Source organism: Salvelinus namaycush, chromosome 10 (genome assembly GCF_016432855.1).
Source record: "Salvelinus namaycush isolate Seneca chromosome 10, SaNama_1.0, whole genome shotgun sequence".
Taxonomy (NCBI): domain Eukaryota; kingdom Metazoa; phylum Chordata; class Actinopteri; order Salmoniformes; family Salmonidae; genus Salvelinus; species Salvelinus namaycush.
Window position 1 is genome coordinate 48,926,450 of NC_052316.1, and position 26,816 is coordinate 48,953,265.

The following is a 26,816-nucleotide window of genomic DNA, read 5'->3' on the forward strand; positions in this document are numbered from 1 at the left end:
GCATTTTCACGTTTGGATGAAAAGCGTGCCCAGAGTAAACGGCCTGCTACTCAGTCCCAGTTGCTAATATATGCATATTATTATTAGTATTGGATAGAAAACACTCTGAAGTTTCGAAAACTGTTTGAATGATGTCTGTGAGTATAACAGAACTCATATGGCAGGCAAAAACCTGAGAAAAAATACAACCAGGAAGTGGGAAATCTGAGGTTGGTCGTTTTTCAACTCATTGCCTATCGAATATACAGTGTCTATGGGGTCATGTTGCACTTCCTAAAGCTTCCACTAGATGTCAACAGTCTTTAGAACCTTGTCTGATGCTTCTACTGTGAAGTGGGACCGAATGAGAGGGGAATGAGTCAGAGGTCTGCCAGCAGCCACGAGCTGACCACGCGCATTCACGTGAGAGGTAGCTGCGTTCCTTTTCCTTTCTAAAGACAAAGGAATTCTCCGGTTGAAACATTATTGAAGATTTATGTTAAAAACATCCTAAAGATTGATTCTATACTTAGTTTGACATGTTTCTACGACCTGTAATATAACTTTTTGGACATTTCGTCCGTACTTTCCGCTCGACTTGCAGGTGCGTCGTGAGTTTGGATTTCTTTACCAAACGCGCGAACAAAAAGGAGGTATTTGGACATAAATTATGACCTTTATGGAACAAATCAAACATTTATTGTGGAACTGGGATTCCTGGGAGTGCATTCTGATGAAGATCATCAAAGGTAAGTGAATATTTATAATGCTATTTCTGACTTATGTTGACTCCAACATGACGGATATCTTCTTGGGTTGTGTTGGTCTCTGAGCGCCGTACTCAGATTATTGCATGGTTTGCTTTTTCCGTAAAGTTTTTTAAAAATCTGACACAGCGGTTGCATTAAGGAGAAGCATATCTTTAAATCTGTGAATAACACTTAACATATCTTTTATCAATGTTTATTATGAGTATTTCTGTGATTTGATGTGGCTCTGTGCAAATTCACGGGATGTTTTGGAGGCAAAGCCAAATGTAAACTGAGGTTTTTGGATATAAATATGAACTTGATCGAACAAAACATATATGTATTGTGTAACATGTTGTCCCGGGAGTGTCATCTAATAATTTTATCTCTATTTCTGCTTTTTGTGACTCTTCTCTTTGGTTGGAAAATCGCTGTATGCTTTCTGTGACTAGTTGCTGACCTAACATAATGAAATGTTCTGCTTTCGCCGAAAAGCTTTTTTTGAAAACGGACACTGTGGTTGGATTAACAAGAATTTTATCGTTAAAATGGTGTCTAAAACTTGTATGTTTGAGAAAATGTAATTATGAGATTTCTGTTGATTGAATTTGGCGCCCTGCAATTTCATTGGCTGTTGGCGAGGGGGGCTAGCGGAACGAGGTTCCCCTGTCCTAGACAGGTTAAACAAATGTACGGTATCCCTACCGGACTCCCGGGTGAACACTGGGTACCAGCTCCATCTCAGACAGCAGCCCGGTCCAGTGCGACTGCTGAGTGAAGTCCACAATCACATCCTTCCCATTGGCACTGAAAGCTGAACACAGGACAACACAGGACAACATGGGACAACACGGGACAACACGGGACAACACGGGACAACACGGGACAACACGGGACAACACAAGACCACACGGGACCACACGGGACCACACGGGACAACACGGGACAACACAAGACCACACGGGACAACACAGGACAACACAAGACCACACGGGACAACATGGGACCACACAAGACCACACGGGACAACACGGGACAACACAAGACCACACGGGACAACACGGGACAACACAGGACAACATGGGACAACACGGGACCACACAAGACAACACGGGACAACACGGGACAACACGGGACAACACGGGACAACACGGGACAACACGGGACAACACGGGACAACACGGGACAACACGGGACAACACGGGACAACACGGGACCACACAAGACCACACGGGACAACACGGGACAACACGGGACAACACGGGACAACACGGGACCATAGTTGATTTATAACCTTTATTTAAGCAGGTAGATAACAGATGACATATTCTCCTTTAAAATAACCCTCTGAAAGACGCCAGTAGCACAGGCCAAGAGGTGTCTGGGCCTTAAATACAGGTAGAAAACAAAATTACAAAAAATAGCAAACGAGTGACTTACCCTTGACCACTCCCACACTCCTGTGAGTGACAGAGCCCCACTTGTACTTTGGCGTGGTGACGGTAGACTTCACTCTCACTTTGTCCCCGATCTTAATGTGGGATGGAGAGGTCTGTGGTGGGAAGCCTGGAGCAACACAAGGGAAAAGAGCAAACAGGTTACAGGAGGTCCAGCTACATTAATATCAACATGCTCCTGGTGAATCAGACAACAGGTTACAGGAGGTCCAGCCACAATAATATCAACATGCTCCTGGTGAATCAGACAACAGGTTACAGGAGGTCCAGCCACAATAATATCAACATGCTCCTGGTGAATCAGACAACAGGTTACAGGAGGTCCAGCCACATTAATATCAACATGCTCCTGGTGAATCAGACAACAGGTTACAGGAGGTCCAGCCACATTAACAGGTTACAGGAGGTCCAGCCACATTAACAGGTTACAGGAGGTCCAGCCACATTAATAGGTTACAGGAGGTCCAGCCACATTAACAGGTTACAGGAGGTCCAGCCACAATAATATCAACATGCTCCTGGTGAATCAGAAAACAGGTTACAGGAGGTCCAGCCACATTAACAGGTTACAGGAGGTCCAGCCACATTAATATCAACATGCTCCTGGTGAATCAGACAACAGGTTACAGGAGGTCCAGCCACATTAACAGGTTACAGGAGGTCCAGCCACATTAATATCATTAATAAAACAGCGGTAAAGCATCTTACCTAGTAGTTCAGTGTGTATATAGCGGACCCAGTAGGTCCCTCCTTTCTGCTGCCAGTCACACTGGACATTCAGGTCATGGAGGCCATCTCTGTCCAGCTTAATTACCTTCCCGACGTCTCCCTCGTACACTTCCTCATACGTTCTACAGCACTTCACCATCATGCCCACCTACAGTACATAGGGGTCAGAGGTTAACCTATAGGACCTAGTCCTTCAGTGGTGAACCTATAGGACCTAGTCCTTCAGTGGTGAACCTATAGGACCTAGTCCTTCAGTGGTGAACCTATAGGACCTAGTCCTTCAGTGGTGAACCTATTGGACCTAGTCCTTCAGTGGTGAACCTATAGGACCCAGTCCTTCAGTGGTGAACCTATAGGACCTAGTCCTTCAGTGGTGAACCTATAGGACCTAGTCCTTCAGTGGTGAACCTATAGGACCTAGTCCTTCAGTGGTGAACCTATAGGACCTAGTCCTTCAGTGGTGAACCTATAGGACCCAGTCCTTCAGTGGTGAACCTATTGGACCTAGTCCTTCAGTGGTGAACCTATAGGACCTAGTCCTTCAGTGGTGAACCTATAGGACCCAGTCCTTCAGTGGTGAACCTATAGGACCTAGTCCTTCAGTGGTGAACCTATAGGACCTAGTCCTTCAGTGGTGAACCTATAGGACCTAGTCCTTCAGTGGTGAACCTATAGGACCTAGTCCTTCAGTGGTGAACCTATAGGACCTAGTCCTTCAGTGGTGAACCTACAGGACCTAGTCCTTCAGTGGTGAACCTATAGGACCTAGTCCTTCAGTGGTGAACCTATAGGACCTAGTCCTTCAGTGGTGAACCTATAGGACCTAGTCCTTCAGTGGTGAACCTATAGGACCTAGTCCTTCAGTGGTGAACCTATAGGACCTAGTCCTTCAGTGGTGAACCTATAGGACCTAGTCCTTCAGTGGTGAACAAATAGGACCTAGTCCTTCAGTGGTGAACCTATAGGACCTAGTCCTTCAGTGGTGAACCTATAGGACCTAGTCCTTCAGTAGTGAACCTATAGGACCTAGTCCTTCAGTGGTGAACCTACTGGACCTAGTCCTTCAGTGGTGAATCTATAGGACCTAGTCCTTCAGTGGTGAATCTATAGGACCTAGTCCTTCAGTGGTGAACCTATAGGACCTAGTCCTTCAGTGGTGAACCTATAGGACCTAGTCCTTCAGTAGTGAACCTATAGGACCTAGTCCTTCAGTGGTGAACCTATAGGACCTAGTCCTTCAGTGGTGAACCTATAGGACCTAGTCCTTCAGTGGTGAACCTATAGGACCTAGTCCTTCAGTGGTGAACCTATAGGACCTAGTCCTTCAGTGGTGAACCTATAGGACCTAGTCCTTCAGTAGTGAACCTATAGGACCTAGTCCTTCAGTGGTGAACCTATAGGACCTAGTCCTTCAGTGGTGAACCTATAGGACCTAGTCCTTCAGTGGTGAACCTATAGGACCTAGTCCTTCAGTGGTGAACCTATAGGACCTAGTCCTTCAGTGGTGAACCTATAGGACCTAGTCCTTCAGTGGTGAACCTATAGGACCTAGTCCTTCAGTGGTGAACCTATAGGACCTAGTCCTTCAGTGGTGAACCTATAGGACCTAGTCCTTCAGTGGTGAACAAATAGGACCTAGTCCTTCAGTGGTGAACCTATAGGACCTAGTCCTTCAGTGGTGAACAAATAGGACCTAGTCCTTCAGTGGTGAACCTATAGGACCTAGTCCTTCAGTGGTGAACCTATAGGACCTAGTCCTTCAGTGGTGAACCTACAGGACCCAGTCCTTCAGTGGAGAACCTACAGGACCCAGTCCTTCAGTGGTGAACCTACAGGACCTAGTCCTTCAGTGGTGAACCTACAGGACCCAGTCCTTCAGTGGTGAACCTATAGGACCTAGTCCTTCAGTGGTGAACCTATAGGACCTAGTCCTTCAGTGGTGAACCTATAGGACCTAGTCCTTCAGTGGTGAACCTACAGGACCTAGTCCTTCAGTGGTGAACCTACAGGACCTAGTCCTTCAGTGGTGAACCTATAGGACCTAGTCCTTCAGTGGGGAATCTATAGGACCTAGTCCTTCAGTGGTGAACCTATAGGACCTAGTCCTTCAGTGGTGAACCTATTGGACCTAGTCCTTCAGTGGTGAACCTACAGGACCTAGTCCTTGAGTAGTGAACCTATAGGACCTAGTCCTTCAGTGGTGAACCTATTGGACCTAGTCCTTCAGTGGTGAACCTATAGGACCTAGTCCTTCAGTGGTGAACCTATTGGACCTAGTCCTTCAGTGGTGAACCTATTGGACCTAGTCCTTCAGTGGTGAACCTATTGGACCTAGTCCTTCAGTGGTGAACCTATTGGACCTAGTCCTTCAGTGGTGAACAAATAGGACCTAGACCTTCAGTGGTGAACCTATAGGACCTAGTCCTTCAGTGGTGAACCTATTGGACCTAGTCCTTCAGTGGTGAACAAATAGGACCTAGTCCTTCAGTGGTGAACCTATAGGACCTAGTCCTTCAGTGGTGAACCTATAGGACCTAGTTCTTCAGTGGTGAACCTATTGGACCTAGTCCTTCAGTGGTGAACCTATTGGACCTAGTCCTTCAGTGGTGAACCTATAGGACCTAGTCCTTCAGTGGTGAACCTATAGGACCTAGTCCTTCAGTGGTGAACCTATAGGACCTAGTCCTTCAGTGGTGAACCTACTGGACCTAGTCCTTCAGTGGTGAACCTACTGGACCTAGTCCTTCAGTGGTGAACCTACTGGACCTAGTCCTTCAGTGGTGAACCTACTGGACCTAGTCCTTCAGTGGTGAACCTACTGGACCTAGTCCTTCAGTGGTGAACCTACTGGACCTAGTCCTTCAGTGGTGAACCTATAGGACCTAGTCCTTCAGTGGTGAACCTATAGGACCTAGTCCTTCAGTGGTGAACCTATAGGACCTAGTCCTTCAGTGGTGAACCTACTGGACCTAGTCCTTCAGTGGTGAACCTACTGGACCTAGTCCTTCAGTGGTGAACCTACTGGACCTAGTCCTTCAGTGGTGAACCTACTGGACCTAGTCCTTCAGTGGTGAACCTACTGGACCTAGTCCTTCAGTGGTGAACCTATAGGACCTAGTCCTTCAGTGGTGAACCTATAGGACCTAGTCCTTCAGTGGTGAACCTATAGGACCTAGTCCTTCAGTGGTGAACCTATAGGACCTAGTCCTTCAGTGGTGAACCTATAGGACCTAGTCCTTCAGTGGTGAACCTATAGGACCTAGTCCTTCAGTGGTGAACCTATAGGACCTAGTCCTTCAGTGGTGAACCTATAGGACCTAGTCCTTCAGTGGTGAACCTATAGGACCTAGTCCTTCAGTGGTGAACCTATAGGACCTAGTCCTTCAGTGGTGAACCTATAGGACCTAGTCCTTCAGTGGTGAACCTATAGGACCTAGTCCTTCAGTGGTGAACCTATAGGACCTAGTCCTTCAGTGGTGAACCTATAGGACCTAGTCCTTCAGTGGTGAACCTACTGGACCTAGTCCTTCAGTGGTGAACCTACTGGACCTAGTCCTTCAGTGGTGAACCTACTGGACCTAGTCCTTCAGTGGTGAACCTACTGGACCTAGTCCTTCAGTGGTGAACCTATAGGACCTAGTCCTTCAGTGGTGAACCTATAGGACCTAGTCCTTCAGTGGTGAACCTATAGGACCTAGTCCTTCAGTGGTGAACCTATAGGACCTAGTCCTTCAGTGGAGAACCTACAGGACCTAGTCCTTCAGTGGTGAACCTATAGGACCTAGTCCTTCAGTGGAGAACCTACAGGATCTAGTCCTTCAGTGGTGAACCTAAATAGCAGTCTTACCTGAATGTTCTCTCTGATGTAAACAGCATAGTCATCGTTGCTCTGGAAATCTGATCGGTTCTTAAAGGTCTGAGTCTCCGTCACCACTGCACCAGGAGGCTGAGGACACACAGAGAGATGTAAAATACATCAATGAATTCATCTAACACGTGAAAGTTCCAGGTTGAGTTCCAACAATATAGTAGCTACACATGATATAAGAACCATGGGTGATTCCCAGTCTCATTGGTTCGGCAGAAATGGCTGCAGAGAACCATGGGTGATTCCCAGTCTCATTGGTTCGGCAGAAATGGATACAGAGAACCATGGGTGATTCCCAGTCTCATTGGTTCAGCAGTAATGGCAGCAGAGAACTATGGGTAATTCTCAGTCTCATTGGTTCGGCAGTAATGACTGCAGAGACTGCTTTGTGACCAGGTAGGTCGTAGGGCTAAGCTAGCCAGGTAGGGGTGTATTAGCTGGGTCTGTAGCTAGGTAAACATACCACGGGGAAGGCTGTAGGAGCCTGCTCCTCCAGCTCCTCCTCCAGCTCCTCCTCCAGCTCCTCCTCAGAGTAGTCATCAGACACGGTGTCAGCATCAGACAGCTCTGTCACCTGGACGTCAGGATGGTCCAGCAACCAAGCCACTAGAGACTCCACACCTACAGGACCAAACACACACACATACTATTAAACACACACACATTAAACATACTAACACACACACACACACAAACATACTAACACACACACACACACATTAACACATCAGGACGGTCCAGGTCACCAAGGACTCCACACATTCATTAATATAGACACACATAGCTATAGTACCACGGTAACAGAAACACACACATCGAGTGTATAAAACATTAAGAACACCTTCCTAATATTGAGTTGCCCCCCCTTCTGCCCTCAGAACAGCCTCCATTCGTCAGGGCACCCCCTTCTGCCCTCAGAACAGCCTCCATTCGTCAGGGCATACCCTTCTGCCCTCAGAACAGCCTCCGTTCGTCAGGGCATACCCTTCTGCCCTCAGAACAGCCTCCATTCGTCAGGGCACCCCCTTCTGCCCTCAGAACAGCCTCCATTCGTCAGGGCACCCCCTTCTGCCCTCAGAACAGCCTCCATTCGTCAGGGCATACCCTTCTGCCCTCAGAACAGCCTCCGTTCGTCAGGGCACCCCCTTCTGCCCTCAGAACAGCCTCCGTTCGTCAGGGCATACCCTTCTGCCCTCAGAACAGCCTCCATTCGTCAGGGCATACCCTTCTGCCCTCAGAACAGCCTCCGTTCGTCAGGGCACCCCCTTCTGCCCTCAGAACAGCCTCCATTCGTCAGGGCATACCCTTCTGCCCTCAGAACAGCCTCCATTCGTCAGGGCATACCCTTCTGCCCTCAGAACAGTCTCCATTCGTCAGGGCACCCCCTTCTGCCCTCAGAACAGCCTCCATTCGTCAGGGCATACCCTTCTGCCCTCAGAACAGCCTCCATTCGTCAGGGCATACCCTTCTGCCCTCAGAACAGCCTCCATTCGTCAGGGCATACCCTTCTGCCCTCAGAACAGCCTCCATTCGTCAGGGCATACCCTTCTGCCCTCAGAACAGCCTCCATTCGTCAGGGCATACCCTTCTGCCCTCAGAACAGCCTCCATTCGTCAGGGCATACCCTTCTGCCCTCAGAACAGCCTCCATTCGTCAGGGCATACCCTTCTGCCCTCAGAACAGCCTCCATTCGTCAGGGCATACCCTTCTGCCCTCAGAACAGCCTCCATTCGTCAGGGCATACCCTTCTGCCCTCAGAACAGCCTCCATTCGTCAGGACATGGACTCTACAAGGTGTTGAAAACGTTCCACAGGGATGCTGGGAACATGTTGACTCCAATGCTTCCCACACCATTACAATACTGTTGGAGCTCACTGTATACACACCATTACAATACTATTGGAGCTCACTGTAAACACACCATTACAATACTATTGGAGCTCACTGTATACACACCATCACAATACTATTGGAGCTCACTGTATACACACCATCACAATACTGTTGGAGCTCACTGTATACACACCATCACAATACTGTTGGAGCTCACTGTATACACACCATTACAATACTATTGGAGCTCACTGTAAACACACCATTACAATACTATTGGAGCTCACTGTATACACACCATTACAATACTGTTGGAGCTCACTGTATACACACCATCACAATACTGTTGGAGCTCACTGTATACAGACTATCACAATACTGTTGGAGCTCACTGTATACACACCATCACAATACTGTTGGAGCTCACTGTAAACACACCATTACAATACTGTTGGAGCTCACTGTAAACACACCATTACAATACTATTGGAGCTCACTGTAAACACACCATTACAATACTGTTGGAGCTCACTGTAAACACACCATTACAATACTGTTGGAGCTCACTGTATACACACCATTACAATACTGTTGGAGCTCACTGTAAACACACCATTACAATACTGTTGGAGCTCACTGTAAACACACCATTACAATACTATTGGAGCTCACTGTAAACACACCATTACAATACTGTTGGAGCTCACTGTATACACACCATTACAATACTATTGGAGCTCACTGTAAACACACCATTACAATACTATTGGAGCTCACTGTATACACACCATCACAATACTGTTGGAGCTCACTGTATACACACCATTACAATACTATTGGAGCTCACTGTATACACACCATCACAATACTGTTGGAGCTCACTGTATACACACCATCACAATACTATTGGAGCTCACTGTATACACACCATCACAATACTGTTGGAGCTCACTGTAAACACACCATTACACACCATCACAATACTGTTGGAGCTCACTGTATACACACCATTACAATACTGTTGGAGCTCACTGTAAACACACCATTACACACCATCACAATACTGTTGGAGCTCACTGTATACACACCATCACAATACTGTTGGAGCTCACTGTATACACACCATCACAATACTGTTGGAGCTCACTGTATACACACCGCTACATATGTTAAACAGTACCTGGTACACCAGAAGCGCTGCCGATCCCAGACAGAGACTTGAGGGAAAACTCTATATTGTTCCTGTGGAAACCCATTTCCATGAGCTGTAGTACGATGGGCAGCGGAGGGACAGGAGAGGCCTTCTGCTTCTTCTGTTTAGGGGCTTTGACGTGCTGCACGGTGACAGGGGTCGTGGCCTCACTGGAGCTACTGCTCTCAAACAGGGGGGAGGAGGGGTGGGTGGACTCCACCGCCAGGTACTGACACACTGCCAGGGCTGCAGTCTAGAGGGACAGACACAACATCAGTACTGACACACTGCAGTCTAGAGGGACAGAAACAACATCAGTACTGACACACTGCAGTCTAGAGGGACAGAAACAACATCAGTACTGACACACTGCAGTCTAGAGGGACAGAAACAACATCAGTACTGACACACTGCAGTCTAGAGGGACAGAAACAACATCAGTACTGACACACTGCAGTCTAGAGGGACAGAAACAACATCAGTACTGACACACTGCAGTCTAGAGGGACAGAAACAACATCAGTACTGACACACTGCAGTCTAGAGGGACAGAAACAACATCAGTACTGACACTGCAGTCTAGAGGGACAGAAACAACATCAGTACTGACACACTGCAGTCTAGAGGGACAGAAACAACATCAGTACTGACACTGCAGTCTAGAGGGACAGAAACAACATCAGTACTGACACACTGCAGTCTAGAGGGACAGAAACAACATCAGTACTGACACACTGCAGTCTAGAGGGACAGAAACAACATCAGTACTGACACACTGCAGTCTAGAGGGACAGAAACAACATCAGTACTGACACACTGCAGTCTAGAGGGACAGAAACAACATCAGTACTGACAGATTTGGTCTAAAGGTAATTTCTTTGGCTTGAAAAGACGATGCCATTTCTAAAGGAGGTAAATAATTAGTAGGAAAACATTGTGATGTCTCCAGATGGACTTTAGAGGCAGTATAACATTAGCTAGCTAAGATGGAGGGGAGACCACCAGATTTTAGCTAGCTAATGTTAGCATTGATAGCTATGTTGCTGGCTAATGTTAGCATTGATAGCTATGTTGCTGGCTAATGACAACATTGATAGCTATGTTGCTGGCTAATGTTAGCATTGATAGCTATGTTGCTGGCTAATGTTAGCATTGATAGCTATGTTGCTGGCTAATGTTAGCATTGATAGCTATGTTGCTGGCTAATGTTAGCATTGATAGCTATGTTGCTGGCTAATGACAACATTGATAGCTATGTTGCTGGCTAATGACAACATTGATAGCTATGTTGCTGGCTAATGTTAGCATTGATAGCTATGTTGCTGGCTAATGACAACATTGATAGCTATGTTGCTGGCTAATGTTAGCATTGATAGCTATGTTGCTGGCTAATGACAACATTGATAGCTATGTTGCTGGCTAATGACAACATTGATAGCTATGTTGCTGGCTAATGACAACATTGATAGCTATGTTGCTGGCTAATGACAACATTGATAGCTATGTTGCTGGCTAATGACAACATTGATAGCTATGTTGCTGGCTAATGACAACATTGCCGTCTGTCTCAAACATTTGACAACATGATGACGATGACAAAGTTGTTTCTTACTAAATATTTGCCTACTTGAACCATGACAGCGTATTCCCAAGTCACTATAGTGTCATTTAGATGATAGTCATTGGCCCCGGTGCCAAGTCAGTATCCCCGGTGCCAAGTCAGTAGCCCCGGTACCAAGTCAGTATCCCCGGGACCAAGTCAGTATCCCCGGGACCAAGTCAGTAGCCCCGGTACCAAGTCAGTATCCCCGGGACCAAGTCATTATCCCCGGGACCAAGTCATTATCCCCGGGACCAAGTCAGTAGCCCCGGGACCAAGTCAGTAGCCCCGGGACCAAGTCAGTAGCCCCGGGACCAAGTCATTATCCCCGGTACCAAGTCATTATCCCCGGTACCAAGTCAGTAGCCCCGGGACCAAGTCAGTAGCCCCGGGACCAAGTCAGTAGCCCCGGGACCAAGTCATTAGCCCCGGGACCAAGTCATTAGCCCCGGGACCAAGTCATTAGCCCCGGGACCAAGTCAGTAGCCCCGGGACCAAGTCAGTAGCCCCGGGACCAAGTCAGTAGCCCCGGGACCAAGTCAGTAGCCCCGGGACCAAGTCAGTAGCCCCGGGACCAAGTCATTAGCCCCGGGACCAAGTCATTAGCCCCGGGACCAAGTCATTAGCCCCGGGACCAAGTCATTAGCCCCGGGACCAAGTCATTAGCCTCGGGACCAAGTCATTAGCCCCGGGACCAAGTCATTAGCCCCGGGACCAAGTCATTAGCCCCGGGACCAAGTCATTAGCCCCGGTACCAAGTCATTAGCCCCGGTACCAAGTCATTAGCCCCGGGACCAAGTCATTAGCCCCGGGACCAAGTCAGTAGCCCAGGGACCAAGTCAGTAGCCCCGGGACCAAGTCAGTAGCCCAGGGACCAAGTCAGTAGCCCCGGGACCAAGTCAGTAGCCCCGGGACCAAGTCATTAGCCCCGGGACCAAGTCATTAGCCCCGGGACCAAGTCATTAGCCCCGGTACCAAGTCATTAGCCCCGGGACCAAGTCATTAGCCCCGGGACCAAGTCAGTAGCCCAGGGACCAAGTCAGTAGCCCCGGGACCAAGTCAGTAGCCCCGGGACCAAGTCAGTAGCCCCGGGACCAAGTCATTAGCCCCGGGACCAAGTCATTAGCCCCGGGACCAAGTCATTAGCCCCGGGACCAAGTCATTAGCCCCGGGACCAAGTCATTAGCCCCGGGACCAAGTCATTAGCCCCGGGACCAAGTCAGTAGCCCCGGGACCAAGTCAGTAGCCCCGGGACCAAGTCAGTAGCCCCGGGACCAAGTCAGTAGCCCCGGGACCAAGTCAGTAGCCCCGGGACCAAGTCAGTAGCCCCGGGACCAAGTCAGTAGCCCCGGGACCAAGTCATTAGCCCCGGGACCAAGTCATTAGCCCCGGGACCAAGTCAGTAGCCCCGGGACCAAGTCAGTAGCCCCGGGACCAAGTCAGTAGCCCCGGGACCAAGTCAGTAGCCCCGGGACCAAGTCATTAGCCCCGGGACCAAGTCATTAGCCCCGGGACCAAGTCATTAGCCCCGGGACCAAGTCATTAGCCCCGGGACCAAGTCATTAGCCCCGGGACCAAGTCATTAGCCCCGGGACCAAGTCAGTAGCCCCGGGACCAAGTCATTAGCCCCGGGACCAAGTCATTAGCCCCGGGACCAAGTCATTAGCCCCGGGACCAAGTCATTAGCCCCGGGACCAAGTCAGTAGCCCCGGGACCAAGTCAGTAGCCCCGGGACCAAGTCAGTAGCCCCGGGACCAAGTCATTAGCCCCGGGACCAAGTCAGTAGCCCCGGGACCAAGTCAGTAGCCCCGGGACCAAGTCAGTAGCCCCGGGACCAAGTCAGTAGCCCCGGGACCAAGTCAGTAGCCCCGGGACCAAGTCAGTAGCCCCGGGACCAAGTCAGTAGCCCCGGGACCAAGTCATTATCCCCGGGACCAAGTCATTATCCCCGGGACCAAGTCATTATCCCCGGGACCAAGTCATTATCCCCGGGACCAAGTCAGTAGCCCCGGGACCAAGTCAGTAGCCCCGGGACCAAGTCAGTAGCCCCGGGACCAAGTCAGTAGCCCCGGGACCAAGTCATTAGCCCCGGGACCAAGTCAGTAGCCCCGGGACCAAGTCAGTAGCCCCGGGACCAAGTCAGTAGCCCCGGGACCAAGTCAGTAGCCCCGGGACCAAGTCAGTAGCCCCGGGACCAAGTCATTAGCCCCGGGACCAAGTCATTAGCCCCGGGACCAAGTCATTAGCCCCGGGACCAAGTCATTAGCCCCGGGACCAAGTCATTAGCCCCGGGACCAAGTCATTAGCCCCGGTACCAAGTCATTAGCCCCGGGACCAAGTCATTAGCCCCGGGACCAAGTCATTAGCCCCGGGACCAAGTCATTAGCCCCGGGACCAAGTCAGTAGCCCCGGGACCAAGTCAGTAGCCCCGGGACCAAGTCAGTAGCCCCGGGACCAAGTCAGTAGCCCCGGGACCAAGTCAGTAGCCCCGGGACCAAGTCAGTAGCCCCGGGACCAAGTCATTATCCACGGGACCAAGTCATTATCCCCGGGACCAAGTCATTAGCCCCGGGACCAAGTCAGTAGCCCCGGGACCAAGTCATTAGCCCCGGGACCAAGTCATTAGCCCCGGGACCAAGTCAGTAGCCCCGGGACCAAGTCAGTAGCCCCGGGACCAAGTCAGTAGCCCCGGGACCAAGTCAGTAGCCCCGGGACCAAGTCAGTAGCCCCGGGACCAAGTCAGTAGCCCCGGGACCAAGTCATTAGCCCCGGGACCAAGTCAGTAGCCCCGGGACCAAGTCATTAGCCCCGGGACCAAGTCAGTAGCCCCGGGACCAAGTCAGTAGCCCCGGGACCAAGTCAGTAGCCCCGGGACCAAGTCAGTAGCCCCGGGACCAAGTCATTAGCCCCGTTCTACTTTTGAGCATCAATATGCTGCGGCACAAAATTTGAAAGAAATGTTTTTTCTCCCTGACAGTTTGGCCCGCAACTATTTTATTTTAATTATTGCAAAAACTGGCAATTACTGGCTAACGGAAACGCAGGTGTGTGTGTGTGCCTGTGCTTACCTCCAGTTCCTGCCTGTTGAAGATGGCCTTGATAGGTGAGGGCTGTGTGGCTGCAGAAAGGAGCTGCTGGAGGAGCATGAGGGGGGGCAGGGGACCCTCAGGAGACAGGTCACCCACGTCTGGAGACACAGCCATAGGCTCCTCTGTAAGGAGAGGGAGGAGCATAAGGGGGGGCAGGGGACAGTCAGGTCACCCACGTCAGGAGACACAGCCATAGGCTCCTCTGTAAGGAGAGGGAGGAGCATAAGGGGGGACAGGGGACAGTCAGGAGACAGGTCACCCACGTCAGGAGACACAGCCATAGGCTCCTCTGTAAGGAGAGGGAGGAGCATAAGGGGGGTGCTTACCACTGGGGTTGGGTGGGAGGTCTAGTACTAGATCTGACCTGGAATCAGTGCTTACCACTGGGGTTGGGTGGGAGATCTAGTACTAGATCTGACCTGGAATCAGTGCTTACCACCGGGGTTGGGTGGGAGATCTAGTACTAGATCTGACCTGGAATCAGTGCTTACCACTGGGGTTGGGTGGGAGATCTAGTACTAGATCTGACCTGGAATCAGTGCTTACCACCGGGGTTGGGTGGGAGGTCTAGTACTAGATCTGACCTGGAATCAGTGCTTACCACTGGGGTTGGGTGGGAGGTCTAGTACTAGATCTGACCTGGAATCAGTGCTTACCACTGGGGTTGGGTGGGAGGTCTAGTACTAGATCTGACCTGGAATCAGTGCTTACCACTGGGGTTGGGTGTGTGATCCAGCACGGCAGCCTGTGAGAGGATCTGTCGTAGTTTGTCCTGGTGTGAGAGGAGGGCCCTGGACGCCTTCAGGATGTACAGTCTCAGCTGCTGGCACCGCAGGAGGGCAACGTCGACCTGGTCAGCTAGATGCCAACAACACACAGTTACACCCTGGACTACACACACTGAACAGACAGACTTGAAACAGAGTCAGTAGGAGAGACTAACAGGAGGTCAGGTTAGTGAGGCATAAAGAACCATTCAACAGGAACATCATGTACAGCAGTAAGCAGAACACAGGAAACAGGAAGTAAAGCAGAACACAGGAAACAGGATGTAAAGCAGAACACAGGAAACAGGAAGTAAAGCAGAACACAGGAAACAGGATGTAAAGCAGAACACAGGAAACAGGATGTAAAGCAGAACACAGGAAACAGGATGTAAAGCAGAACACAGGAAACAGGATGTAAAGCAGAACACAGGAAGTAAAGCAGAACACAGGAAACAGGAAGTAAAGCAGAACACAGGAAACAGGATGTAAAGCAGAACACAGGAAACAGGATGTAAAGCAGAACACAGGAAACAGGATGTAAAGCAGAACACAGGAAACAGGATGTAAAGCAGAACACAGGAAACAGGATGTAAAGCAGAACACAGGAAACAGGATGTAAAGCAGAACACAGGAAACAGGATGTAAAGCAGAACACAGGAAACAGGATGTAAAGCAGAACACAGGAAACAGGATGTAAAGCAGAACACAGGAAACAGGATGTACAGTTCATTGTCTCAGTCAGAACATTATAGTAAACACACTGATGGGAGCAGCTGTAGGTGTCTGGCCTGGTTTCACAGTGGCTTTGTAGCAGCTGTAGGTGTCTGGCCTGGTTTCACAGTGGCTTTGTAGCAGCTGTAGGTGTCTGGCCTGGTTTCACAGTGGCTTTGTAGCAGCTGTAGGTGTCTGGCCTGGTTTCACAGTGGGTTTGGAGCAGCTGTAGGTGTCTGGCCTGGTTTCACAGTGGGTTTGGAGCAGCTGTAGGTGTCTGGCCTGGTTTCACAGTGGCTTTGGAGCAGCTGTAGGTGTCTGGCCTGGTTTCACAGTGGGTTTGGAGCAGCTGTAGGTGTCTGGCCTGGTTTCACAGTGGGTTTGGAGCAGCTGTAGGTGTCTGGCCTGGTTTCACAGTGGGTTTGTAGCAGCTGTAGGTGTCTGGCCTGGTTTCACAGTGGCTTTGGAGCAGCTGTAGGTGTCTGGCCTGGTTTCACAGTGGGTTTGTAGCAGCTGTAGGTGTCTGGCCTGGTTTCACAGTGGCTTTGGAGCAGCTGTAGGTGTCTGGCCTGGTTTCACAGTGGCTTTGGAGCAGCTGTAGGTGTCTGGCCTGGTTTCACAGTGGCTTTGTAGCAGCTGTAGGTGTCTGGCCTGGTTTCACAGTGGCTTTGTAGCAGCTGTAGGTGTCTGGCCTGGTTTCACAGTGGGTTTGGAGCAGCTGTAGGTGTCTGGCCTGGTTTCACAGTGGGTTTGGAGCAGCTGTAGGTGTCTGGCCTGGTTTCACAGTGGCTTTGTAGCAGCTGTAGGTGTCTGGCCTGGTTTCACAGTGGCTTTGTAGCAGCGGTTGGAAACTAAATTATTTGTTGTTGTTCTGTTGCACTGTTCCAACCAGTAAAATAAAGTACTGAACCGGTTTGAACCCAAAAAATACTGGTTTATATCGCTCCTTTCTGTTCCATTTAACTGGGAACTCAACTTTTTTTTTAAAACATTTATCTCATTAAGTAATTTCACCAATCAGTAACGTCAGTACAGTAACCTATGGTAACGTCAGCACAGTAACCTATGGTAACGTCAGTACAGTAACCTATGGTAACGTCAGTACAGTAACCTATGGTAACGTCAGCACAGTAACCTATGGTAACGTCAGTACAGTAACCTATGGTAACGTCAGTACAGTAACTAACCTATGGTAACGTCAGTACAGTAGCCTATGGTAACGTCAGTACAGTAACCTATGGTAACGTCAGTACAGTAACCTATGGTAACGTCAGTACAGTAACCTATGGTAACGTCAGTACAGTAACCTATGGTAACGTCAGTACAGTAGCCTATGGTAACGTCAGTACAGTAACCTATGGTAACGTCAGTACAGTAGCCTATGGTAACGTCAGTACAGTAACCTATGGTAACGTCAGTACAGTAACCTATGGTAACGTCAGTACAGTAACCTATGGTAACGTCAGTACAGTAACCTATGGTAACGTCAGTACAGTAGCCTATGGTAACGTCAGTACAGTAACCTATGGTAACGTCAGTACAGTAACCTATGGTAACGTCAGTACAGTAACCTATGGTAACGTCAGAACAGTAACCTATGGTAACGTCAGTACAGTAACCTATGGTAACGTCAGAACAGTAACCCATGGTAACGTAAGTACAGTAACCCATGGTAACGTCAGAACAGTAGCCTATGGTAACGTCAGTACAGCAGCCTATGGTAACGTCAGTACAGCAACCTATGGTAACGTCAGTACAGTAACCTATGGTAACGTCAGTACAGTAACCTATGGTAACGTCAGTACAGTAGCCTATGGTAACGTCAGTACAGCAACCTATGGTAACGTCAGAACAGCAGCCTATGGTAACGTCAGTACAGTAGCCTATGGTAACGTCAGTACAGTAACCTATGGTAACGTCAGTACAGTAACCTATGGTAACGTCAGTACAGTAACCTATGGTAACGTCAGTACAGTAACCTATGGTAACGTCAGTACAGTAACCTATGGTAACGTCAGTACAGTAACCTATGGTAACGTCAGAACAGTAACCTATGGTAACGTCAGTACAGTAACCTATGGTAACGTCAGTACAGTAACCTATGGTAACGTCAGTACAGTAACCTATGGTAACGTCAGTACAGCAACCTATGGTAACGTCAGTACAGCAGCCTATGGTAACGTCAGTACAGTAACCTATGGTAACGTCAGTACAGTAACCTATGGTAACATCAGTACAGTAACCTATGGTAACGTCAGTACAGTAACCTATGGTAACGTCAGTACAGTAACCTATGGTAACGTCAGTACAGTAACCTATGGTAACGTCAGTACAGTAAACTATGGTAACGTCAGTACAGTAACCTATGGTAACGTCAGTACAGTAACCTATGGTAACGTCAGAACAGTAACCTATGGTAACGTCAGTACAGTAACCTATGGTAACATCAGTACAGTAACCTATGGTAACGTCAGTACAGTAACCTATGGTAACGTCAGTACAGTAACCTATGGTAACGTCAGTACAGTAACCTATGGTAACATCAGTACAGTAACCTATGGTAACGTCAGTACAGTAACCTATGGTAACGTCAGTACAGTAACCTATGTTGTGACTCAGACAGGGACTCTGTGGGTGTCCTACCTGTGAGCCCGCGGCTGAGAGACGTCTTCAGGTGTTGTTTCTCCAGCTTGCTGCCGGCCAGGTGAACCAGTTGAGCCCAGACAACCAACATGGAGTCAGAGAAGGGAAGGTTCTGAACACTGAACGATACTACTGGTAGCTAGAGGACAGACACAGGGTTATTAGAACAAGACCTGGAGATAATGGTGTGTGTGTGTGTGTGTGTTTAACTATTCTTGTGGGGACCAGGATTCCCTTCATAGAATAGACTAACTGGGGACTTCTTGTTAGTCTCTACGATTTCAAATGCTATTTCTAGGCGGTTTAGGTTTAAGGTTAGAATTACGTTTAGGGTTAGTTTTAGGGTTAGGAGCTAGGGTTATGTTCAGGGAAAATAGGATTTTGAATGGGACTGAATTGTGTGTCCCCACAAGATTAGCTGTACAAGACTGTGTGTGTGTGTGTGTGTGTGTGTGTGTGTGTGTGTGTGTGTGTGTGTGTGTGTGTGTGTGTGTGTGTATGTGTGTGTGTGTGTGTAACAGCTAAACACCTACTGGTTTGAGTTGGCTGAGCAGGCAGACCCTACAGGTCCTCATCTCATGAAACTGCACTGTGATTCGTCCTTTAGGTGTGATGCGTGTGACCGTTCCCTCTCCGTACTCCTCATGGATGACCTGTCCACCCAGCCTCAGCCTCCCGTCGATGCCCCCGATCACAGCCAGCACGGCCATCAGACCCCCCACCCTAGGGCCCTCCGAGTCAGGGAAGTACTCCTCCAGAGAGAGACAGAGAGAGCATAATTATACGGCGATCATGTTTTCATAAAGAACAGTAAAGTCAACATGAGGATTGGAAGTTAGAACCCTGCCATAAGGGTCGTGAAGAGTTACACAACAGTGAGATTTGGGAGACAGAAGTTGATCCTGAGGGGGGAAATCTCTCTTGAACATACACTAAGCTACTCCCACATGAAGTCATCATCACATCATAAATATAAAAAGCATTTTCAGTTGCAGATTCTCCATTGAAAGAGTTTTTTAGTCCAGTACTTAATGTGTGTCTGGGAAACGGGCCCATAGTGCAGTAAGACGTGAGTACCGTCTCAGAGTGTCGTCCGGCCATCACATCTCCTATACAGCTGAGTTGACAGTTGATATAGTCGTTGAGCAGAGCGTTCCATTGGCCCAGGGAGTGCAGCGTGCGCAGCACAGACACTATCTCCTCAGCCAGTGTACTGCTGTGACTGGCTGTCAGGGAGGCCTGGGGGCGGGACTTCCTGCGTCTCAGAGAGCCCTCTGTGACAGGGACAGGAAGACATGACAGACAACAGAGAGGAGATGAAGTTACTCTGAGGGAATGTTCTACATGTTTACGGTCCTGGTCTTGGTCTTGTACATGGAGGATGTTATTATTGGTCTTTCATGCCTTTCTTAATTTTTCCTGAGGGCGCTCATGAAGTTGTATTGAACCCTGACATACCTCTGAGCAGGACACCCCAGGAAACCACAGAGTTTAGGATCAGGGTGAGGGGTTAGGGGTCACGAGTTAGGGTACATACCTCTGAGCAGGACACCCCAGGAAACCACAGAGTTTAGGATCAGGGTGAGGGGTTAGGGGTCACGGGTTAGGGTACATACCTCTGAGCAGGGGCAGGTCAGAGGAGCAGGAGCGAAGTAGACACCCCAGGAAACCAAAGAGTTTTTCCACCAGGAACTTCATGTCCTGAGATCTCTCCATCTTGTCCCAGGAGGGGAGCACGGCCTGCAGCAGACGCAGAGCCAGGATCTGGAGACAGTGAGGAGACACTCGTTACACACAGATTAATATGGATACAGGGGATAAGGGGAATGTCTCGTTTAGCCATCTCTATACAGCAGACGCAAAGCCAGGACGCAGAGCCAGGATCAGTTAGACATCTGGGGACAGGGAGGAGGAGACAGTGTAAGGGACATGCCTCTTGGCTATCTCCACACACCCTCTCTATTCAGTCTCTTGCATGACGGAGGCCTGTACCGTCTCTCCGGAGCATGACGGAGGCCTGTACCGTCTCTCCGGAGCATGACGGAGGCCTGTACCGTCTCTCCGGAGCATGACGGAGGCCTGTACCGTCTCTCCGGAGCATGACGGAGGCCTGTACCGTCTCTCCGGAGCATGACGGAGGCCTGTACCGTCTCTCCGGAGCATGACGGAGGCCTGTACCGTCTCTCCGGAGCATGACGGAGGCCTGTACCGTCTCTCCGGAGCATGACGGAGGCCTGTACCGTCTCTCCGGAGCATGACGGAGGCCTGTACCGTCTCTCCGGAGCATGACGGAGGCCTGTACCGTCTCTCCGGAGCATGACGGAGGCCTGTACCGTCTCTCCGGAGCATGACGGAGGCCTGTACCGTCTCTCCGGAGCATGACGGAGGCCTGTACCGTCTCTCCGGAGCATGACGGAGGCCTGTACCGTCTCTCCGGAGCATGACGGAGGCCTGTACCGTCTCTCCGGAGCATGACGGAGGCCTGTACCGTCTCTCCGGAGCATGACGGAGGCCTGTACCGTCTCTCCGGAGCATGACGGAGGCCTGTACCGTCTCTCCGGAGCATGACGGAGGCCTGTACCGTCTCTCCGGAGCATGACGGAGGCCTGTACCGTCTCTCCGGAGCATGACGGAGGCCTGTACCGTCTCTCCGGAGCATGACGGAGGCCTGTACCGTCTCTCCGGAGCATGACGGAGGCCTGTACCGTCTCTCCGGAGCATGACGGAGGCCTGTACCGTCTCTCCGGAGCATGACGGAGGCCTGTACCGTCTCTCCGGAGCATGACGGAGGCCTGTACCGTCTCTCCGGAGCATGACGGAGGCCTGTACCGTCTCTCCGGAGCATGACGGAGGCCTGTACCGTCTCTCCGGAGCATGACGGAGGCCTGTACCGTCTCTCCGGAGCATGACGGAGGCCTGTACTGTCTCTCCGGAGCATGACGGAGGCCTGTACCGTCTCTCCGGAGCATGACGGAGGCCTGTACCGTCTCTCTGGAGCATGACGGAGGCCTGTACTGTCTCTCCGGAGCATGACGGAGGCCTGTACTGTCTCTCCGGAGCATGACGGAGGCCTGTACTGTCCACATCTGTTTGACTGGTACCAAAGGCAGAGCTTCCCCACCATGAGCAGAACATCCTCACCAGTCTTTACTGGTACCAAAGGCAGAGCTTCCCCACCACCAGCAGAACATCCTCACCAATCTTTACTGGTACCAAAGGCAGAGCTTCCCCACCACCAACAGAACATCCTCACCAGTCTTTACTGGTACCAAAGGCAGAGCTTCCCCACCACCAGCAGAACATCCTCACCAGTCTTTACTGGTACCAAAGGCAGAGCTCCCCCACCACCAGCAGAACATCATCACCAATCTTTACTGGTACCAAAGGCAGAGCTTCCCCACCATCAGCAGAACATCCTCACCAGTCTTTACTGGTACCAAAAGCAGAGCTTCCCCACCACCAGCAGAACATCCTCACCAGTCTTTACTGGTACCAAAGGCAGAGCTTCCCCACCACCAGCAGAACATCCTCACCAGTCTTTACTGGTACCAAAGGCAGAGCTTCCCCACCACCAGCAGAACATCCTCACCAGTCTTTACTGGTACCAAAGGCAGAGCTTCCCCACCATGAGCAGAACATCCCCACCAGTCTTTACTGGTACCAAAGGCAGAGCTTCCCCACCACCAGCAGAACATCACCACCAGTCTTTACTGGTACCAAAGGCAGAGCTTCCCCACCACCAACAGAACATCCTCACCAGTCTTTACTGGTACCAAAAACAGAGCTTCCCCACCATGAGCAGAACATCCCCACCAGTCTTTACTGGTACCAAAGGCAGAGCTTCCCCACCACCAGCAGAACATCACCACCAGTCTTTACTGGTACCAAATGCAGAGCTTCCCCACCACCAGCAGAACATCCTCACCAGTATTTACTGGTACCAAAGGCAGAGCTTCCCCACCACCAACAGAACATCCTCACCAGTCTTTACTGGTACCAAAAACAGAGCTTCCCCACCACCAGCAGAACATCCCCACCAGTCTTTACTGGTACCAAAGGCAGAGCTTCCCCACCACCAGCAGAACATCCTCACCAGTATTTACTGGTACCAAAGGCAGAGCTTCCCCACCACCAGCAGAACATCACCACCAGTCTTTACTGGTACCAAAGGCAGAGCTTCCCCACCACCAGCAGAACATCCTCACCAGTATTTACTGGTACCAAAGGCAGAGCTTCCCCACCACCAACAGAACATCCTCACCAGTCTTTACTGGTACCAAAGGCAGAGCTTCCCCACCACCAACAGAACATCCTCACCAGTCTTTACTGGTACCAAAAACAGAGCTTCCCCACCATGAGCAGAACATCCCCACCAGTATTTACTGGTACCAAAGGCAGAGCTTCCCCACCATGAGCAGAACATCCCCACCAGTCTTTACTGGTACCAAAGGCAGAGCTTCCCCACCATGAGCAGAACATCCCCACCAGTCTTTACTGGTACCAAAGGCAGAGCTTCCCCACCACCAGCAGAACATCCTCACCAGTCTTTACTGGTACCAAAGGCAGAGCTTCCCCACCACCAGTCTTATTGACCAACATCAAGGTGGTTTTACCTGTCTCTGCAGTGTCACAGCATTACAGGACTGTTGTCCCTCGACGATGCGGATCAGCAGACTGATCCAGGCCGAAGTACTGAGAGTTGAACACATCTGGGGCTGGAGGGCCATGCTACGGATGAAACCCAGAGTACACCAGCTACGATGCTGCTCCCTGGATACCAGCCGGTGAGATGGACAACCTGAGGGTAGAGGTCAGAGGTCAGTATAGAGAGTACACCAGCTACGATGCTGCTCCCTGGATACCAGCCGGTGAGATGGACAACCTGAGGGTAGAGGTCAGAGGTCAGTACAGAGAGTACACCAGCTACGATGCTGCTCCCTGGATACCAGCCGGTGAGATGGACAACCTGAGGGTAGAGGTCAGAGGTCAGTACAGAGAGTACACCAGCTACGATGCTGCTCCCTGGATACCAGCCGGTGAGAACCTGAGGGTAGAGGTCAGGACAGAGAGTAAACCAGCTACGATGCTGCTCCCTGGATACCAGCCGGTGAGAACCTGAGGGTAGAGGTCAGAGGTCAGGACAGAGAGTACACCAGCTACGATGCTGCTCCCTGGATACCAGCCGGTGAGAACCTGAGGGTAGAGGTCAGAGGTCAGGACAGAGAGTACACCAGCTACGATGCTGCTCCCTGGATACCAGCCGGTGAGAACCTGAGGGTAGAGGTCAGACAGACATTTCTCAGGGCTGAGTGATTACATCTACATAGCCTCTTCCTTGAGATCCAGTGGGTTACCTGTCTTGTCGTTGGCTCCACTCTCCACCAGCATGCGGAGAAGACCACAGAGGGTCCGTGTGGCGTCTGTCTGCATCACCTCAGAGTAGATCCCAGCAGACAGAGACAGGGTCTTCAACAGGTTCACTGTACTGGTCAACAACATGGCTGTGGGGTGGGCACTCTTATCTAGCACCTCTCCTTCTAGTACACACACAGGAACATACATTAGAGAAAAGGTCTGTCTGACATGTTATTTCACCTCAGTGACACACTGGAAAGCACTTGCTTTGATCATTGTTGATGTAGACCTTAAGAAATCTAATTTAACTGATTTGATTGCATCAGGGGGTGTATTGTGTATATACAGTACCAGTCAGTAGTTTGGACACACCTACTCATTCAAGGGTTTTTCTTTATTTTTACTATTTTCTACATTGTAGAATAATAGTGAAGACATCAAAACTATGAAATAACACATATGGAATCATGTAGTAACCAAAAAAGTGGTTAACAGATGAAAATATATCTTTGATTTTAGATTCTTCAAAGTAGCCACCCTTTGCCTTGAGGACAGCTTTGCACACTCTTGGCATTCTCTCAACCAGCTTCATGAGGAATGCTTTTCCAACAGTCTTGAAGGAGTTCCCTCATATGCTGAGCACATGTTGGCTGCTTTTCCTTCACTCTGCAGTCCAACTCATCCCAAACCATCTCAATTGGGTTGAGGTCGGGTGATTGTGTAGGTCAGGTCATCTGATATGCTGTATATACTGACCAGAGGGTGTGTGGGTGTATATATATATACACACAAAGACCAGGGGGTGTATATACTGACCAGGGGGTGTATATATTGACCATGGGGTGTATATATTGACCAGAGGGTGTGTGGGTGTACATATATATATACACATACACAGACCAGGGGGTGTATATATACAGACCAGGGGGTGTGTATATACTGACCAGGGGGTGTATATATACAGACCAGGGGGTGTGTATATACTGACCAGAGGGTGTAAATATACTGACCAGGGGGTGTGTATATACTGACCAGGGGGTGTGTATATACTGACCAGGGGGTGTATATATACTGACCAGGGGGTGTATATATACTGACCAGGGGGTGTATATAGTGACCAGGGGGTGTATATATACTGACCAGGGGGTGTATATACTGACCAGGGGGTGTATATACTGACCAGGGGGTGTATATACTGACCAGGGGTGTATATACTGACCAGGGGGTGTATATATACTGACCAGTGTCATCCTCGGTGTCAGAGTCTTCAGTAGCAGGCTGGGAGGCAGGCGGGGGCTCGGACAGTTTCAGGTCGTATTTGCCCTCCTTGCCCATCCTGTATGAGTTGGTACTGCTGGTATCCCACTGGACCCGTATCCACCCATCCTCACCCAGCTCCCCTATCACCCGGCCCAGACCCGGCGCAGGACCGTCCTACACAGAGAATAACATTTTAGTAATTTAGCACAAGGGTTCTCAAACTTTTTCACTCAGACCCCCCTTCCAGCATTGGGAAAGAGCCCGCACCCCCCCATGTTTATTTCAATGGCCACCTTGTACATTCTACTATTACAACTTTAAAGAGTAAGTTGAACAGATTACATTCATATTCTGACAATCTTTGTAACTCACTTAGATAATACCTTTGATGATACAGGGGTAGCAATACAAGGTTATAACATCTACAGAAAATACAGAAATGCCAAAGGTGGAGGTGTTGCTGTTTATATTCAGAACCACATTCCTGTAAAGCTTAGAGAGGATCTCATGTTAAATACTGTTGAAGTAATATGGCTACAGGTTCATCTGCCTCACCTAAAGCCCATTCTGGTGGGAAGCTGCTATAGACCACCAAGTGCTAACAGTCAGTATCTGGATCTCATGTTAAATACTGTTGAAGTAATATGGCTAGAGGTTCATCTGCCTCACCTAAAGCCCATTCTGGTGGGAAGCTGCTATAGACCACCAAGTGTTTAAAGTCAGTATCTGGATAATGTGTGTGAAATGCTTGCTCCTCAGGATCCCTAATAAACCCCAGGAAGAGTAGCTGCTGCATTGATAGGAACTAATGGGGATCCATAATAAACCCCAGGAAGAGTAGCTGCTGCCTTGTCATGAACTAATGGGGATCCATAATAAACCCCAGGAAGAGTAGCTGCTGTCTTGGCAGGAACTAATGGGGATCCATAATAAACCCCAGGAAGAGTAGCTGCTGCCTTGGCAGGAACTAATGGGTATCCATAATAAACCCCAGGAAGAGTAGCTGCTGCCTTGTTAGGAACTAATGGGGATCCATAATAAACCCCAGGAAGAGTAGCTGCTGCCTTGGCAGGAACTAATGGGGATCCATAATAAACCCCAGGAAGAGTAGCTGCTGCCTTGGCAGGAACTAATGAGAATCCATAATAAACCCCAGGAAGAGTAGCTGCTGCCTTGGCAGGAACTAATGGGGATCCATAATAAACCCCAGGAAGAGTAGCTGCTGCCTTGACAGGAACTAATGGGGATCCATAATAAACCCCAGGAAGAGTAGCTGCTGCCTTGGCAGGAACTAATGGGGATCCATAATAAACCCCAGGAAGAGTAGCTGCTGCCTTGGCAGGAACTAATGGGGATCCATAATAAACCCCAGGAAGAGTAGCTGCTGGCTTGGCAGGAACTAATGGGGATCCATAATAAACCCCAGGAAGAGCAGCTGCTGGCTTGTCAGGAACTAATGGGGATCCATAATAAACCCCAGGAAGAGTAGCTGATGCCTTGGCAGGAACTAATGGGGATCCATAATAAACCCCAGGAAGAGTAGCTGCTGTCTTGGCAGGAACTAATGAGGATCCATAATAAAC

At 49.8% G+C, this 26,816-nt stretch overlaps 1 protein-coding gene across 1 annotated transcript in view; it reads right to left on the bottom strand.

The window, feature by feature from the left end:
- Positions 1–26,816, bottom strand: part of LOC120054379 (E3 ubiquitin-protein ligase HERC2-like) — a 110,987-nt gene that overhangs the window by 54,882 nt on the left and 29,289 nt on the right. The window contains 15 exon segments of the mRNA XM_039001791.1: positions 1,434–1,542; positions 2,169–2,294; positions 2,894–3,062; positions 6,762–6,860; positions 7,246–7,403; positions 9,797–10,061; positions 14,477–14,619; positions 15,209–15,355; positions 18,619–18,757; positions 19,152–19,370; positions 19,696–19,892; positions 20,235–20,382; positions 23,232–23,416; positions 23,973–24,155; positions 25,215–25,407. Of these exon segments, the coding sequence (XP_038857719.1) occupies positions 1,434–1,542; positions 2,169–2,294; positions 2,894–3,062; positions 6,762–6,860; positions 7,246–7,403; positions 9,797–10,061; positions 14,477–14,619; positions 15,209–15,355; positions 18,619–18,757; positions 19,152–19,370; positions 19,696–19,892; positions 20,235–20,382; positions 23,232–23,416; positions 23,973–24,155; positions 25,215–25,407 (2,480 nt within the window).